The sequence below is a fragment of the Salvelinus namaycush genome, chromosome 12 (assembly GCF_016432855.1).
Source record: "Salvelinus namaycush isolate Seneca chromosome 12, SaNama_1.0, whole genome shotgun sequence".
NCBI lineage: Eukaryota > Metazoa > Chordata > Actinopteri > Salmoniformes > Salmonidae > Salvelinus > Salvelinus namaycush.
This window is the reverse complement of record NC_052318.1, coordinates 44,330,439-44,348,077: the sequence shown is the minus strand read 5'-3', so window position 1 is coordinate 44,348,077 and position 17,639 is coordinate 44,330,439. Positions and strand designations below refer to the sequence as shown.

The 17,639-nt window shown below is 41.0% G+C and overlaps 1 protein-coding gene across 1 annotated transcript; it reads left to right on the top strand.

Annotated features, from left to right (window-relative positions):
- The first annotated feature begins 3,534 nt into the window (after positions 1–3,534).
- Positions 3,535–16,599, top strand: LOC120057300 (matrin-3-like). The gene is made up of 20 exons (XM_039005868.1): positions 3,535–3,638; positions 4,867–5,423; positions 5,546–5,607; positions 5,737–5,775; positions 5,883–5,961; positions 6,073–6,189; positions 8,527–8,652; positions 8,736–8,900; positions 9,064–9,182; positions 9,293–9,815; positions 12,261–12,354; positions 12,483–12,502; positions 12,594–12,722; positions 12,962–13,084; positions 14,656–14,784; positions 14,862–14,989; positions 15,244–15,358; positions 15,619–15,781; positions 15,918–16,039; positions 16,334–16,599. The coding sequence occupies exons 2-20, from the start codon at positions 4,899–4,901 to the stop codon at positions 16,364–16,366; spliced, it is 2,811 nt and encodes a 936-aa protein (XP_038861796.1). The 5' UTR covers positions 3,535–3,638; positions 4,867–4,898; the 3' UTR covers positions 16,367–16,599.
- The last annotated feature ends 1,040 nt before the right edge of the window (positions 16,600–17,639 follow it).

Below are 17,639 nucleotides of genomic sequence, written 5' to 3'. Positions count from 1 at the left end.
TATGGAGATTGCATGGCTGTGTGCTCGATTTTATACACCTGTCAGCAACGGGTATGGATGAAATAGCCGAATCCACTAAATTGAAGGGGTGTCCACATACTTTTGCATATATAGGGTATATACAGGGTAAGTACCAGTACCAAATGTACAATGTACAGGGTCGGGATACTGGAGTTGTTAAGGTAGATTTAGATGTAGGCAGGGGTAAGGAGAAAGTGACTGGTAGCAGGATAAATAATCATTATAATAATTAATATAGCAGCAGTATAAGTGGTGTGTGGGTGTGAGTGTATGTATGTATGTGTGTGTACGTCCGTGTGTGTGTACGTGCATGTGTGTCTGTGTGTGTGTATGTGCATTCGTTTTTACATGCGTTTGTGTGTGTGCGTGTGTGTGCAGGACTGTCAGTGTAGGTGTGTGTGAGTGTCTGTCTAGAGACCTGTGAGTGGCATTTAGTCAGTGCAGATAATCAGTGCAGATAATCAGTGCAGATACACTGTGGGTGAGCATGGCCAGCCATTGCCTAGCTGTTGAAATGTCTCAGTGCTTGGGGATAGAAGCTGTTTCGGAGCCTGTTGGTCCGAGTCCCAATGCTCCTGTAACGCCAGCCAGACGGTAGAGGAGAAACCAGTCCATGGCTGGGGACGACACAATGCGGAGTGCCTGGATACAGCCCTTAGCCGTGGTATATTGGGCATACACCACAATCCCACGAGGTGCCTTATTGCTATTATAAACTGGTTACCAAGGTAATTAGATCAGTAAATAGTATTGTTTTTGTCATACCCATGGTATACGGTCTGATATACCACGGCTTTCAGCCAATCACCATTCAGTGCTCGAACCACCCAGTTTAGAACACCATTTATCGCATGTGTTGAATAGTTGTTGGCGTGAAGGGCATTCTAGACCGCACGGTATATCAGCATGGTATAATTCAATGGATATAGTTAATTCTTACATGTTCTACGTTTGAGCTGCTTTTGAAGGCAAAAGTCGAATTGAAAACATTATTGGAATGGTAGGCAGAATGGTCTGCCTACCCATGTGAGAGACGCAGACTCGGTCTCAACCTTTAAGTCTTTACTGAAGACCTATCTCTTCAGTAGGTCATATGATTGAGTGTAGTCTGGCCCAGGAGTGTGAAGGTGAACGGAAAGGCTCTGGAGCAACGAACCGCCCTTGCTGTCTCTGCCTGGCCGGTTCCCCTCTCTCCACTGGGATTCTCTGCCTCTAACCCTATTACAGGGGCTGAGTCACTGGCTTACTGGTGCTCTTTCATGCCGTCCCTAGGAGGGGTACGTCACTTGAGTGGGTTGAGTCACTGACGTGATCTTCCTGTCTGGGTTGGCGCCCCCCCTTGGTTTGTGCCGTGGCGGAGATCTTTGTGGGCTATACTCGGCCTTGTCTCAGGATTGTAAGTTGGTGGTTGAAGATATCCCTCCAGTGGTGCGGGGGCTGTGCTTTGGCAAAGTGGGTGGGGTTATATCCTTCCTGTTTGGCCCTGTCCGGGGGTATCATCGGATGGGGCCACAGTGTCTCCTGACCCCCCCTGTCTCAGCCTCCAGTATTTATGCTGCAGTAGTTTATGTGTCGGGGGACTAGGGTCAGTTTGTTATATCTGGAGTACTTCTCCTGTCTTATCCGGTGTCCTGTGTGAATTTAAGTATGCTCTCTCTAATTCTCTCCTTCTCTCTTTCTTTCTCTCTGAGGAGGACCTGAGCCCTAGGACCATGCGTCAGGACTACCGGGCATGATGACTCCTTGCTGTCCCCAGTCCACCTGGCATTGCTGCTGCTCCAGTTTCAACTGTTCTGCCTGCGGCTATGGAACCCTGACCTGTCCACCGGACGTGCTACCTGTCCCAGACCTGCTGTTTTCAACTCTCTAGAGACCGCAGGAGCGGTAGAGATACTCTTAATGATCGGCTATGAAAAGCCAACTGACATTTACTCCTGAGGTGCTGATTTGCTACACCCTCGATAACTTCTGTGATTATTATTATTTGAACATGCTGGTCATTTATGAACATTTGAACATTTTGGCCATGTTCTGTTATAATCTCCACCCGGCACAGCCAGAAGAGGACTGGCCACCCCTCATAGCCTGGTTCCTCTCTAGGTTTCTTCCTAGGTTTTGGCCTTTCTAGGGAGTTTTTCCTAGCCACCGTGCTTCTACACCTGCATTGCTTGCTGTTTGGGGTTTTAGGCTGGGTTTCTGTACAGCACTTCGAGATATTAGCTGATGTACGAAGGGCTAAATAAAATAAACTTGATTGATTGATTGGCATTGTTGAATTTGATTAGCATAATAGCAAGCTAGGAATCAAATCACATTTTATTGGTCACATACACATGATTAGTAGATGTTATTGCGAGTGTAGCGAAATGCTTGTGCTTCTAGTTCCGACAGTGCAGAAATATCTAGCAAGTAATCTAACAATTCCACAACAAATACCTAATGCACACAATTCTAAGTAAAGGGATGGAATAAGAATTTGTGCATATAAATATATGGATGAGCAATGACCAAGCGGCATAGGCAAGATGCAATAGATGGTATAAAATACAGTATATACATATGGGATGAGTAACGCAATATATGTAAACGTCATTGTTAAAGTGGCATTAATAAAGTGACTAGTGATCCATTTGTTAGAGTGACTAATGATTTCAAGTCTGTATGTAGGCAGCAGCCTTTCTGTGTTAGTGATGGCTGTTTAACAGTCTGATGGCCTTGAGATATAAGCTATTTTTCAGTCTCTCGGTCCCAGCTTTGATGCACCTGTACTGACATCCCCTTTTTGGATGGTAGCGGGGTGAACAGGCAGTGGCTCGGTGGTTGTTGTCCTTGATGATCTTTTTGGCATTCCAAAGGACTGATGGTTTGCTAAACTAGCAAGTCTGTTTGATTAAAAAAAAAACATTTTAGTCATTTGGCAGACACTCTTATCAAGAGCGACTTACAGGAGGAATTAGGCTTCATAAGTACTTGCTTTTAGATCGCCATTTTTCTCTATAAGAACAATTATGGGTAGGCCGTCAATGTAAATAAGAATTTGTTCTTAACTGACTTGCCTAGTTAAATTAAGGTTAATTAAATAAAAAAATGAGCCAATATGTAATTTATAGGGCTACAGTTTATTGCATTCAGGGCTGTGGAGTGGGTGAAGTAGAGTGTTGCTATGTATTTAGACGAGTCCTCCATGAAATAACACCATATGTAGATTCTACTGACGCCACTGAGTATTCCCAACCCCACTTTTACGTTGATACATAGTATATTTTTTTCTCTATAAGCCAATAGATATTTCATATACAATGTATTGCATTGGGGACATTTATTTAACTTTGAAAAAATAAAACAATAAAAAAAACATTTAATGCAAATGTCACTTAAATATTAATCATAGTTCATGTTTAGACAATTATTTTTCAAATATCATGAACAAATACATGTTCATGTATTTACGTGGGGGACTTTTATTATGAACATTTTCTAAATTCCGTGATAGGGAAGTACTTTTTTTTTGTCACTGACGAGACGCTGGTAGAAGGATTAGTTACACATATCTTTGTCCAGACTGTAACGTTAGCCACCTAATTTTACGAAATACCTGAAAGGGGACTTCTTAAAAGGTTTGTTTTGCAGCATTCACCATTTGTATTTCATGTGGTAGTTGAACTGGATGGATAAACTTTCACCCCAAAACTATCTTTCTAGAAAGCTATGGTTAGCTTCTTCTTGTTAGCTAGCTTCCTAGCTGTGGGCGGCTAGGCAGCATTCTTCAGCGGTGCGTGCTGCTAGCTAACAATAATGCACTAACGTTATAGCTACATGGTACATACTTGATAGCTAATTTTTATTCATCAGGGGTGAGGAGATATTGGGCTTCGTTTTTCAGAGCTAAAGATGCGTAGTTAGCTAGTTAATAGCAACTGGCTGTTATTGTGCGGAGGCCTTCTGCGAAGGCCCATTCGATGTAGCTAACGTTAGCTTGCATCTACGTTGTTCTGGGCTGGTAAACATATTATTCTTTCTGTGATGGACATCAATTGACATCTAGTTAGCTATTGAATGATTAAAGATGGTAGTATTTCAGATACACAGTCGTCGAAGGAGACTTCCTTCCCACGGCTCTTCATTAGGGCCTACACTTTATACCAGGCTGTATCACGGTTTGGCCGGGGGTAGGCCGTCATTGTAAATAATAATTTGTTCTTATCTGACTTGCCTAGTAAACGGTTAGATAAAAAAAAAATATAATAATAATATTAATAATAATAATACAAAAACAACCATTGATTTAGACATCAAATGTTATTTGTCACGTGCGCCGAATACAACAGGTGTGTAGACCTTACCGTGAAATGCTTACTTACAAGCCGTTAGCCAACCATGCAGTTCAAGAAATAGAGTTAAGAAAATATTTACTAAGTAAAGTAAAAAGTAACTCGCTACCGTTACTGAGTCAATGTGCGGGGTTACAGTTTGGTCGAGGTAGTTTGTACATGTAGGTTGGGGTAAGTGACTGCATAAATAATAAAAAGCGAGTAGCAACAGTGTAAAAACAAAGGGTGGCGGGGTCAATGTAAATAGTCCGGGTGGCCATTTGATTAATTGTTCAGTAGTCTTATAGCTTGGGGGTAGAAGCTGATAAGGAGCCTTTTGAACATAGACTTAGTGCTCCATTACCGCTTGCCGTGCGGTAGCGAAGAGAACAGTCTTTGACTTGGGTGACTGGAGTCTTTGACACTTTTTTTGGGCCCTTCCTCTGACACTGCCTACTATATAGGTTGCCTTAGACATGTTTATATGTTACAACATCAGTTGAAATGACTGAACACCATTTTCCCCCAATTTCAGAATAAACTTCTCTGTGCCCTGACGGTTTGAGGATGGAGGACAGTGAGGGTCACAGCTCTGCACACAAAGGATCTGGTGATGGTGCGACGAGCACTATGAACTTATATGCCACTCTGGGGCTCTCTCCAGAAGACGTGGATGCTCTGGCCCAGATTCCAGAGAATGAGATCAGTGTGGAGACGTTGCCTTATCTGATAATGAAACTGAAGGCCAATCGAGCCAAGCAAGAGGAGCAGGGACAGGCCTCCCCAAAGGGAGACAGCTGTCAGGAGGATACAGATGATGGAGACCTTAGCAAACAGGACAGTCCCCCTGCTGTCCCTCGCAGGTCAAACAGCCACTGTGACACTGATTATAGGAGAGCGGAGATTCACAGTCGACCAGAGCGGACTGAGGCAAGGAGAGGTTCCCGTCACACTAGGCCCTCAATGGAAAAACCATCCGACAGCCAGCAAAAGATTCCTTTCTCCTATCAATTGGACGATTTTCATGGAGTTGTGCCCAAGGTTTACCCACACACATGCTCTCTATGCTTATGCATGTTGAATTCTAATAAGGTAAGCTTTGTTATATTTCAAAACTCTTGCTGTTGGACTGTTATTCTATATCATTTTAATCAGAACACTCAACCTTCCATAATGGCATTAATTTAGCTTAATGTTTTTTTTTTTTTTCACAGACATGGAAGGAACATCTCAATGGATTACGACATGCGGAGGGATGTCAAGATCTCTCGCGTCTGTAAGTGTTTTCATGCAAAGTAAAACATTTAGATAATGGACTATTACAGGTCACAAAATCAATTGAGATATTTTCTATAACATGGTTTTATTTAAATTTGTTTTGTCTTTTCTGTTTGTTTTTTTACAGATATCCAGATTGGAAAAAACAAGATCCCCGGAAGGAAATGTTAGGGAAAACATGAAATTAAGCTTTATGTTGAAAACAGGCATGTCATGATGTAAAACCATTAGCTGTTCCTCTTCTTACTTAGCACTGTTTACGTTGTCTTCCAGGTCCAACTCCATTCCAAGTAGAGATGCTATTTCAACCGCCCAGAAGTCTGCATCAGAAAGACACTATTTGAAGCCCAGGGTAATGATGCCCCTTTTGTGACAATATTTTCTTATAAATAGAGCATTTTTAATTCACTTATGTTTATTTGCTTAAAGCTGCATGCTTGAATGTATTTCTATTTTGCTTCAGGCTGGCACGAAGGTGGTGGTCACAAAATTTCCCCATGGCTCTGTTTGTGTTGAAGACTTGATGACTTTGGCTAAGCCATTCGGCACAGTTGTAAAACATCTGGTGTTCCCCTGCAAGGTAAGTTACACAAATTGATAAGAAAAACCGAGTAATAAACACTAAACTCTAAAACATGCACTATGCAGAAATTGCTCCGCCATTTCCTGGTTGCTAAAATTAATAGTTCACCTAATTTCAGTGTGTGACAGAACAATTTAGTATAGTGTAGAGAATCATTATACCATCTAAACCTCTGTGAAACATTTATTTTCAATAACCAAAAATATTTGCTGATCTAATACCCATACTAACCTACTGTATGCTACATACTTAATGAGTGTATATACTATTTGTTCATTTTAGTATACTGTAAACGAATGGTATCGTTTCAGTTGAGCGTACTAGCGCTTCGCCTGTCTACTGGAATTTGATGCTATTGCTATGCAACCTCTTGCTAGCTTGTTCGCATAACAAATGACTAGCTAGACGGTTTACGGTTCCAGGTGTGTTAGTAAATTCAATCTGGAGTGCCAGCGTGCGCTCTGGGCGTTTGTAAATCCAGAGCATTGCCAGATTGATCTTCGTAAATTTCAGAGCGTTTCGCTCTGAGGGTTTAGAGCGCACACCAGATGCTCTGGCCGAGGAGTAGGGTTGATCTGTGCGTTCAACGGCAGTCAAGCACCCAAGCTAACTGGCTAACGTTGGCTAGCTACTTCCAGACATAATGAGAGAGAACCTCAGTCTGACCATTTCACTCACCCAGGCAGAGCTGGGTTAGGCTGCTTTTATGTTATCCAGACCGTTGGTGACTAACTGTGCTGCTGGCAACAATTGAATTACAATTTTTTTTTGCCGACGTTTACTGCCGAGTGTTGAGCGTTCATCAGTTATTCTGCGCTCTGGCACACTCAGACGAGAGTCAAATCAAATTTTCTTTGTCACATGCGCCAAATACAACAGACCTTACAGTGAAATGCTTAATTACAAGCCCTTAACCAACAGTGCTCTGAAATCTCTACAGTTTATGACCATTGCAATAAATAATACAAAGTCCACCTTTTTAACATGTAGCATTTCACTATCCCTCGGTTGATGAGAAACTTCACTGGTCATGGTGGCTCTACTACTATTGCTTCTTCCCCGCTACTCGTTCCTTCCAATTGTCTCACCACCTCCAGATAGGATACACGCTGGACACTCCTTACCCGTGCTACCTCATTCTCCTTCACCCTAACAGGACACTTCAAGAATTCAGGCGCATGTTCACCTCCACAGTTGAAGCATTTCCCTTCATCTGGCATACAATATTCTTCCCTTCTGCACACACTTGACACATGACCAAACCTTTTACATTTATGAAACTGAAGGGTCTTGTGCACAAAATCTCTTACAGGGCATCTCATGAATCCTAACTTTATATGAGATAGGAGAGACTCTTCATCAAAGAACAGTAGCATGGATGAAGTCTTTCTTTTCTCCGTCCACCATACAGGTCAGTCGACGTGGACCAACTACCATCGATGTCTTCAGTTATATCCTCCGCCTTTAGTTTTTGCACCACCCCAGAAATAAGCACCTTGATAGGCGCCCTGCTACAAAAATCCATGCAGGAAACATTCCACTCCGATATCTTAAAACACGCTTCTTCTTGCGACTCTCACCGACTCCAGACTTTCCTCCAACACATTACAGGTTTTCCTGGAGACGTTAGACGGATTTCCCAAGTAGCATTGATCCAAAACCCTGACTCGGACCAAAAAAACATAGCTTTGCTACTCTTGTTTCCCTTTTTCTTCGCCACTAACCCACTCATTCTTACTTTCTGTACTATTAGCTTCACTCGACTCAAGTTTTCGCCATCTTCAATCCTCAGTCACTCTTCCTTCACCTTTCGCTGCATATTTTCCGCAATTTTCTTCAAATCTGAAAACGTTGTGAAGCCACGGCCATTTTCTGAGGAATTGCATTAACAGCCCTAAAAGCACGGAGAAAGTGTACACTGCTTGTATACTTTGTATTTTGGCGAAGTTAGTACAACATCCGGGTACTTTTGGCATACTAACTATATCCATGCTATGACCAATAAGCATACTATATTCTCAATTCATGTCACAAATATTGCGGTTAGTATGAGTTTTCGAAACACAGCTATTGTCTTTTCAGCTATTTGAAGCTGGTGTACAAAACCGAAGGTTAAAGAGGAAACTTAGAACATTTCTATGCTTCCTCTGTTTATGTGGCCTATATCTACTGCTTCTTCGACTTGCTTTCAATGAGAATGACCGATATATCTAATTTCTATGTGAATTTGGTCGGGTCGCCCAAAAAGTTCCATGTTGCAGCTTTAATATTCTCTCTCTCAAAATCTGTAGTTGAATGTCTTGGATGATTCACTGTTGTATTTTTTTGTTACAGGGATTCCTGGAGTTTGATTCTCACAAAGAGGCAGTCAATATGGTGAATCACTTCAGTGAAAAGCAAGCTTTCGTGAAGGGATATAAGTTGAATCTGTACTTGTCACCTATGGTGTGCAGTATTCATGTAAGTGCAGCTGCCTCTTAAAAGTTTGAGATTCTGTGTTCTTAATCACAGAGATCGCAGTATGAGCTTGTTTTTTCTTTTAGCCGCCAAGGTTGGATGAACCAACAGAAAAACGGCCGACCAAACAAGCTACCAATACAGTGGTTTGTTTTTCCCGCCTACCTCCTGGGAAGGAAAGAGAATCAGAGATTCTCGATCTCGCCAAGATGTTTGGGGATGTGCGGCATTCAACATTTTCAAGTGATCAGGTAAGGTTCGAGCAATATGGAATTGAAGTGTGATCAATCAAATTCTGCAAATCTCTGGTGATTTCAAATAGAAAACAATTATTAAAACAATTTACTCCAAAACCTTCATTATGCAGCACCATATTTAGCTTTGTCTAATGCATTCTCCCTTATTCATCTGCAGGCCCTGATTGAGATGGTAGATTGGAAGGATGCTGACATTATGGTGAAGTACTACCACTCCAACCCCCTCAAGATCAATGGAAAGAGTGTCAAAGTATACTTGTCACTGAAACGCCTGAGGTAAGTAAGAGTCCTTCAACTGGGGCTATTGCGGCCCGACCAATTTTCCTGTGGGACTCATCAGGAAGTATGTCTCAGGGAAGTTTACCTCAATGGTTTTTGCCTTGTAGAGAAAGTCCTGACTCCACCACATCCAGAAGAGCAGATTCCAGTAAAGGCCGCAGCAGCAGACACAAGAGCGAGGAGACTAGCAAGACCTCAAACTCCACGAACAAAGAGAAACCCAGTACAGGCAAACAACCTGCTGAGAAAGTGATGGAACAAGGAGAAGGTCAACAAAGCACCTCAGAAGAGGTCAAGGAAGTGGTCAAGCAGGACATCGAGGAGGTGGTCAAGGAGGAGGACATTGATTTGGAAAACAAAGATCTGGACGAAGAGATTATCCAGGTGGAAGCTAAACAAAGCTTATTAGATGACGAGGTTGGTGCTGGTGTTGATACTAAAGACCCTGCTCCTTCCAAAAGTGCCTCTCTGGTGGCTGATTCTAAAGATAAGGGGGAACCCGAAATCTCAGAACTATTGGCAGACGATACCTTGGAGGATTCTGACATCAAGGCTGCCGATGATCCAGCTCTGTGTGATGCTGACGTCTCAATGGAGAACATGCTGGAACAGGAGAGCTTTCAAGAAGATGTAAGAAATTCTTGTCATTCATATTTGTGACCGGAACCAACAAAAGGCTTATTGTTCCCAGAATTGAAAATAAGTTTGTCAAGTAACCAAGATGTGGGTTCCTAGCAATGGCTTAAAGCATGTATGCTTCAACTCTTCAACTTGGTTGAAGTTCTGGGAGCATTCCTGAGAATAGTTTGGTTGAGTGAGATCCTCCACTGATCAGTTGAAACAGATGTGGCCATCTATTGCCTAGAACCACTGAAATCTGGCTGAAGTTTCAGTGGCAAATAAAATGTATCTGACACTTCAGATTGAACCTCGTCAATATAGACAAACAGTCAAGATGTTTTCTGTGACTCATGTCAGCAATGCCCGGTTTGACTCATGGCTTGTTGGAATATTGAGTTTGCTTGGTACCATAGCACGCTATTTACAGTGCCATCAGAAAGTATTCATGCACCTTGAACTATTCCACATTTTGTTGTTACAGCCTGAATTAAACATGTATTACAGTCTCACCCATCTACACAAAATAAGCATTATGACAAAGTGAAAACCTGTTTTTAGAAATGTTTGCAAATTTATTTAAAAATTAAATACAGATATCTAATTTACATAAGTATTCACACCCCTGAGTCAATATGTTAGAATCACCTTTTGGTTAAGTCGCTCAGATTTTCACGCCTGGATTGTACAATATTGGCACATAATTATTTAAGCTCTGGCAAGTCGGTTGTTGATCATGGCTAGACAGACATTTTCAAGACTTGCTATAGATTTTCAAGCAGATTTAAGTAAAAACTGTAACTAGGCCACTCAGGAACATTACATTTTGTCTTGGTAAGCAACTCCAGTGTAGATTTGGCCTTGTGTTTTAGGGTATTGTCCTGCTGAAAGGTGATTTTCGGATTTTCGTCTCCCAGTGTTTGTTGGAAAGCAGACTGAACCAGGTTTTCCTCTTGGATTTGGCATGTGCTTAGCTCTAAGCAGTGCCTTTTTATCCTTAAAACTCCCTAGACCTTGACAAGGATACTCATAACATGATGCCTCCACCGCCATGCTTGAAAATATGACGTAGTCCTCAGTTAATTTCTTTGCCTTATTGCAAACAGGATGAATGTTTTGGAATATTTTTATTCTGTACAGGCTTCCTTATTTTCACTCTGCCATTTAGGTTAGTATTGTGGAGTAACTACAATGTTGTTGATCCATCCTCAGTTGTCTCCTATCACAGCCATTAAACACGAACTGTTTTAGTCACCATTGGCCTCATGGTGAAATCCCTGAGCTATTTCCTTCCACTGAGTTGGACTGGGTGTATTGATACGCAAGTGTAATTAATAACTTCACCATGCTCAAAGGGATATTCAATGTCCAGATTTTTTTTCTTTTTTTACCCACCTACCAATTGGTGCCTTTATTTGCGCGGCATTGGATGACATCCCTGGTCTTTGTTTGAAATTCACTGCTCGACTGAGGGACCTTACAATTATCTTTATGTGTGGCGTATAGAGATGGGGTAGTCATTAAAAAAAGAGTCCATGCAACTTATGTGACATGTTAAGCACAATTTTACTCCTGAACTTTAGGCTTGCCATAACAAAAAGGTTGAATACTTATTGGACACAAGACATTTCAGCTTTTAAAATGTTTTATTTGTAAAAATGTCTAAAACCATAATTTCACTTTGACATGGGGTATTGTGTGTAGGCCAGTGACACACAATCTAAATGTAATCCATTTTAAATTCAGGCTAACACAACAATGTGGAAAAAGTCTAGGGGTGTGAGTACTTTCTGAAGGCACTGTATGTAGGCTATATGATGTGCTCAGGGGTTATTAATTCCATCAGTTTTATGAGTGCCCTACAAATCAGATGGAGATCAGCTTTGAAGGATCTCCTTATGTTTCATGGTTGAATAGCAAAGGTTATAGAACCATCTCTGTACAAGCTCCAATTGTTTCCAGAAAACCTAGACTGACAGTAGTAATCCAGAACAGGCACTTAATCGCTCAAAAGTCAGCCAAACATTGTTGAACTGCATTGTTGGTTAAGCGATTGTAAGTAAGCATTTCATGGTTAGGTCTACACCTGTTGTGTTCGGCACATGTGACAAAGTACAATTATATTTGATCAGACATGCTTATCTGTTCAGCCCTAGCACGGTTAAAACCTGGACTGACCAAGAGGTTTGAATAACTTTGGACATTTAAGCTGTCAATGTCAATTGTAATAGTGCAGCCACAGTTCACTTCCTAGCTTTGTGACATGGATCTTTATCATACTTCAGTACTATTGAATACAGTTTTTCATACTTTTATGTTCATTGTTTGAAATGCTTTTGAGTTTCCAATTGCAACCTCACAAATATTTGTGATATTTGTTATGGTTTTGGTGCAGCACTGTGGACCTTGAAACTCAAATTCTTTAACTTATTGATGTTGTGGACTTATTTCCAACAGGACAATATGGATGACATGGATTTCCCTGAGAATATGGATGACTTCGTTACATTGGATGAACTTGACGACAGTACTGGAGGGGACACATCACTGGGTAAGCAATGAATGATGCAAAACATTCTTACTTGGCAGCAATGGACAAAAACAATTATTACAGTTTAGCCTGTGTAGATAATCTCCAGATAATTTATAGTAATAATTACTTTTTGTTTTTATTTGCAGAGTCAAAGGATGCTTCATGGGTGGGTATTCCTCCATACCGAGTAGTTGGAATGTGTCAAACGTGTAGAAAAGTTGTTTTTATTGATAGTCGGTTAAAATTGTTTTCTACAGGATGGAAAAGTTGTCCAAATTAGCCCAATTAGAAAGGGCTATGGCAATGTGGAGGTGGCCCTATTGAAACTGGCAGAGCGAGCAAACGTGAAAGTTGTAAACCATTCCATATCCTTCCTCAGACAGGAGGTATGTTCATAATTATGTTACTTGCAGATATGTTATTTGGGGATCAGTGTATTTTATTTTGTATGGTACTTATCTAGGTTTCTTCATGTGATGGAAATAATGTTGTCATAGCAACAGTGGTGAATAATTTGACATTCATGTAGTTCGGCATACAGGAAGGAGTTTATTTACTCAACACCTGATTTGTGCAAATGTTTGCTGTCTGTTTTTATGACATTGAGCTTTTTCTATATTTTCAGGCATGGTTAGAGCTTGAAACTACCGAGGAAGTACGTGAAATGGTGAAATTCTACAAAGGAAAAGGACAGTTGTTGAGGAAACATGTCAATATTAGCATGTGCTTTTCACGGAAAGAGTTGGAGGTGGGTTTGGTGTCTGCTAAATGGTGTAGTATCTATGTTGTACGCGTTATGCATCTGATGAAAGAATTGAGTTGCAGTGCATTCATAAAGTATTCAAACTTTATTGACTTTTTCCAGATTTTGTTACGTTACAGCCTTATACTAAATTGATTCAATTGGTTTTTTTCCCCCTCATGTACAACACACAATACCCCATAATGACAAAGCAAAAACTGTTTTTTCGATTTTTAAAAACTAATTTATTAAACAACAAAAAAGAGGTCACATTTACTTATCTATTCAAACCCTTTACTCAGTACTTTGTTGAAGCACCATTGGCAGTGATTATAGCCTCAAATCTTCTTGGCACACCTGTATTTGGGGAGTTTCTCCCATTCTCCTCATCAGATCCTCTCAAGCTCTGTCAGGTTGTACTTGGACCGAAGCCACTCCTGCGTTGTCTTGGCTGTGTGCTTAGGGTCGTTGTCTTGTTGGAAGGTGAACCTTCACCCCAGTCTGAGGTCCTGAGCGCTCTGGAGCAGGTTTTCATCAAGTCTCTCTCTGTACTTTGCTCCGTTAATTTTCCCCTCGGTCGTGACTAGTCTCCCAGTCCCTGCCGCTGAAAAACATCCCCCTTGCATGAAGCTGCCACCACCATGCTTCACCGTAGGGATGGTGCCAGATTTCCTCCAGTTGTGACGTTTGGCATTCAGGCCAAAGAGTTCAATCTTGGTTTCATCTGGACTGAGAATCATTTAGGTGCTTTTTTGCAAACCATGCGGACTCTCATGTGCCTTTTTCTGAGGAGTGGCTTCCGTCTGGCCACTCTACCATAACGGCATGATTGGTGGAGTGCTGCAGAGATGGTTGTCCTTCTGGAAGGTTCTCCCATCTCCACAGAGGTCTTGGTCACCTCCCTGACCAAGGCCCTGCTCCCCCGATTGCTCAGTTTGGCTGGGCGGCCAGCTCTAGGGAAGAGTCTTGGTGGTTCCAAACTTCTTTCATTGAAGAATGGTTGAGGTCACTGTGTTCTTGGGGACCTTCAATTCTGCAGAAATGTTTTGGTACACTTGTCCAGATCTGTGCGTTGACACAATCCTGTCTCGGCGCTCTACAGACAATTCCTTCAACCACAGCTTGGTTTTTGCTCTGATATGCGCCGTCAACTGTGGGACCTTATATAGACCGGTGAGTGCCTTTCCAAATCATGTCCAATCAATGGAATCCACCTGTGGTAAATTCAAATCAAGTTGAATAAACATCTCAAGGATGATCAATGGAAACAGGATGAACCTGAGATCAGATTTGCGTCTCATAGCAAAGGGTCTGAATACTTAAGTAAAAAAGGTATTTCAGTTTATATTTAATAAAATTGCAAACATTTCTAAATCTGTTTTCGCTTTGTCATTATGGGGTGATGTGTATAGATAGATTGAGGGGGGGGGAATATTGAATACATTTTAGAGTAAGGCTGTAACATAACAAAATGTGGAAAGTAAAGTGGTCTGAATACTTGCCAAATGCACTGTATTATAAACTCAACTACAGACCTGGTCAATGTGTGTAATGTGATTTTGTTTCTGTCAATATAGAGTCCTAGTGGGAGATCCATCTACATTTGTATGCTTCCACTCCAGAAGTACTCGGACGTCTCTCTTTTACGACTTGCCCAGCCTTTCGGGAAAATCACTGGCTATAATTTGAACTGGCGTCATGGAAAGGTAAAGTTTCACCTGCCCATTTTGTTTTTCTATTAATAAAGGACTTTCACATGGATGTTTTCTTTCTTTTCTTTCAGTGTTATATCCAGTTGGAGAGCGTGGAAGCTGCTCAGAAAATGGTGAAGTACTTCCAACGTCCACACAAGTTCTATGGGACCCTGTTAAGGGTCAGTTTGTGCAAAAAGGGAGACTCCCTAATATACTGGTAAATAATTTTAATGACCCTAAGCATATGCAGTAAAGTAGATGATGGAAATGATAGTTAGACTAAATGGAATTTGAAGACTGGATACTAGCATTATGTCCACTGCCAGTTCAATTGATTGGAATTTATTGGAAGAATATACAGCCAAAGAATAATCTGATAAAGAATGTTGTGATCTATGGTTCAACTGGGCTGTATCTAAGTACACTTTCATGATATAGTACTCCATGACATATTCTGTTCTCCTGATACAGGAAGCCTCCAGTCAAATATGAGCTGTGGTTGGCCAGTCAGAAAGACAGAAGATCAAGAGATCATCATGGAGATGAAAAGACTAATGGCCAGTCAGCCAAAAGCCCCTATCCAGAGGTGAAAGATGGTTATTGCTGTGTTTTTGTTTCCTTAATTTAAACAAGGTGAAATATTGCCTTGTTAGTTAAATGCTTGCTGAATATTTATGTATTTAATTTTGGCATGTCCGTGAATAATCCTTTTACAGTTACTGGTTAGTCAAGAAGTAATCAGTTATTGCACTTCACACAGGGAAGAGTGCTGATATTTATTCATGTTGGTCTCTCAGGCTAAGTAGAACAAATGAGTAAAAGACATGATTGTGTTTGTATGGCCAGGATGTCCAGAGTCCTGTGTCTGACAGTGAGGGGGTCTGTGGGGACCCTGAGGGTGAGGTAGCCAGTGGTGTGGAAGCTATCCTAGAGGGAGAGAAGAAGGAGGAGGATGAGGAGAAGAAGCAGGAGGAACCTCTGGGTCCTTATCAACCTGACAACCCTGTTGGTAAGATGCTAGAGAAACTGACTTCTGTTTGTGTGGCTGCCTATTTTTATTATCAGGTGTGACAGGGATCTGCTAAAGAGCTTTTAGTGCCATATTGCGATAACAACCCTTTTTTTCTCTCTCCTTTTACTTGCAGGGTTAGACTATCTGGTGCCAAGGACTGGATTCTTCTGCAAGCTGTGCAACATCTTCTACAACAATGAGGAAACAGCCAAATCAGTCCACTGTAGCAGTGAGGAACATTATCTGAACCTTAAGGTACTTCTCAACTATGACAAGAGTCAGTCTTATGAATCATTCTTTGTGGTGTGGCGTTTTTTATTTTTTTTATTCACCTTGGAGGCCAGAATACATTCCCAAATGTTTCACTGTTAAGTGTCAAATATTCATCAATTTCAAGGGAAACCTTGTTTATTTAAAGCTAGTATCACCTATGCTTGTGGAATCTCAACCAATTGGAAAGATGAGACTTGGATCTGTTTTAGCTGTTCTTGGTAATAGGTTAACATAGATAATGCATTGAAAATGTACACTGATTTTCTTTTCTTTCAGAGAAAGATGGATAAAGAAACAGACCTTGTCTGATTGAGAGGATTGTCGTCCCCTTGTAGTCTTCCCAGAGGAAGGCCGTTTTAGTATAAACATTTCTGTCCAATTTGTTTAACATTCCAGTCTTTTTTGTTACTGTTAACATTGTTACCCATTTGAAATTAATTAATGCAGCCAATTATGAAATGTAGTCCCATTCTGTGGTTAGGAATAGTACCTGGATAAAGTTTCCTCTTATTGAATAAACAAATGTTGGACTTGTTCTTTGACTTCTGCCATTACTTTTGTCACCTCTTATGGCTAACATTTACTCTGAAACTACTGCACTTAACATACTTGACAGAGGCCTATGGTTGTTTATGGTCAACTGTCATTTATCAAGGACATGTGGACAGGATTAGCTTGAACTACATCCCATAATCCAGAGAACCATCTGGTGCTTGACTGTGACAGCAGAGCTGGCTAAGAAGATTCACCCCGTCTGTAGCAAGGAGCAGCACATCGCTTGAGGAAAGGACAAATGAGGGAGAAACAGGCCTAGACGCTTCCGATGGGGGATAGTTCAGTGAATGTATTCCATAACATTTTACATTTCACACAAACTCGAGGCTATAAAAATTGTTGCGCACTTTATATTCAAGCTACCACTGTTTTGGAACACTGCCTTCATGGTAATGTTATGAAAGCTTGAATCAGGTTATGTAGACAGTGTAATTAGTGCAACCAATGACAATAGTCAAGGGGTGTGTCACGTTATTAGAGGGATGAGAATGAAAAAAAAGAATAGTTTACAGGATGTTGAATATATTAGGCTATCAAATTGCAACATAAGTAGATATTTTACATAGTATTAGCATCAACATGATTTAATTACATATACACATTTTATATTTTGGTTCAACCGTAAAGCACAATATGCAGAAAGAATCTAGTAATCCTATAAATATTCTAGTAATTACTATAGAAATCTGCACTATCATTTAGGATTGTTATGTCCAGCGGGTAATACACTCCTGTCCCCCGTGGACCGGCTCGCACATAAAGCATCCTCCATTCAGGCTGCAAAGGCATAATTTCCCTCCTTAATAATGGCAGGGGGGGGAAAAACAGGGTAAATGTGTACTTCTTAATAAAACACCATTAACCACCCCCATTTTTGGATAAGGGTGTGAAACATCCCAAATTGTCAGAAAATGGTGGTGGAAAAAGGTTTTATTAAGACAGTACACATCTTTCGAGTTTTTTCTCAGACGGCACGCCAGCCCGGCGGTATTTTAGTTGTTGGCTTGAGCACACGCGCAAAGACCAG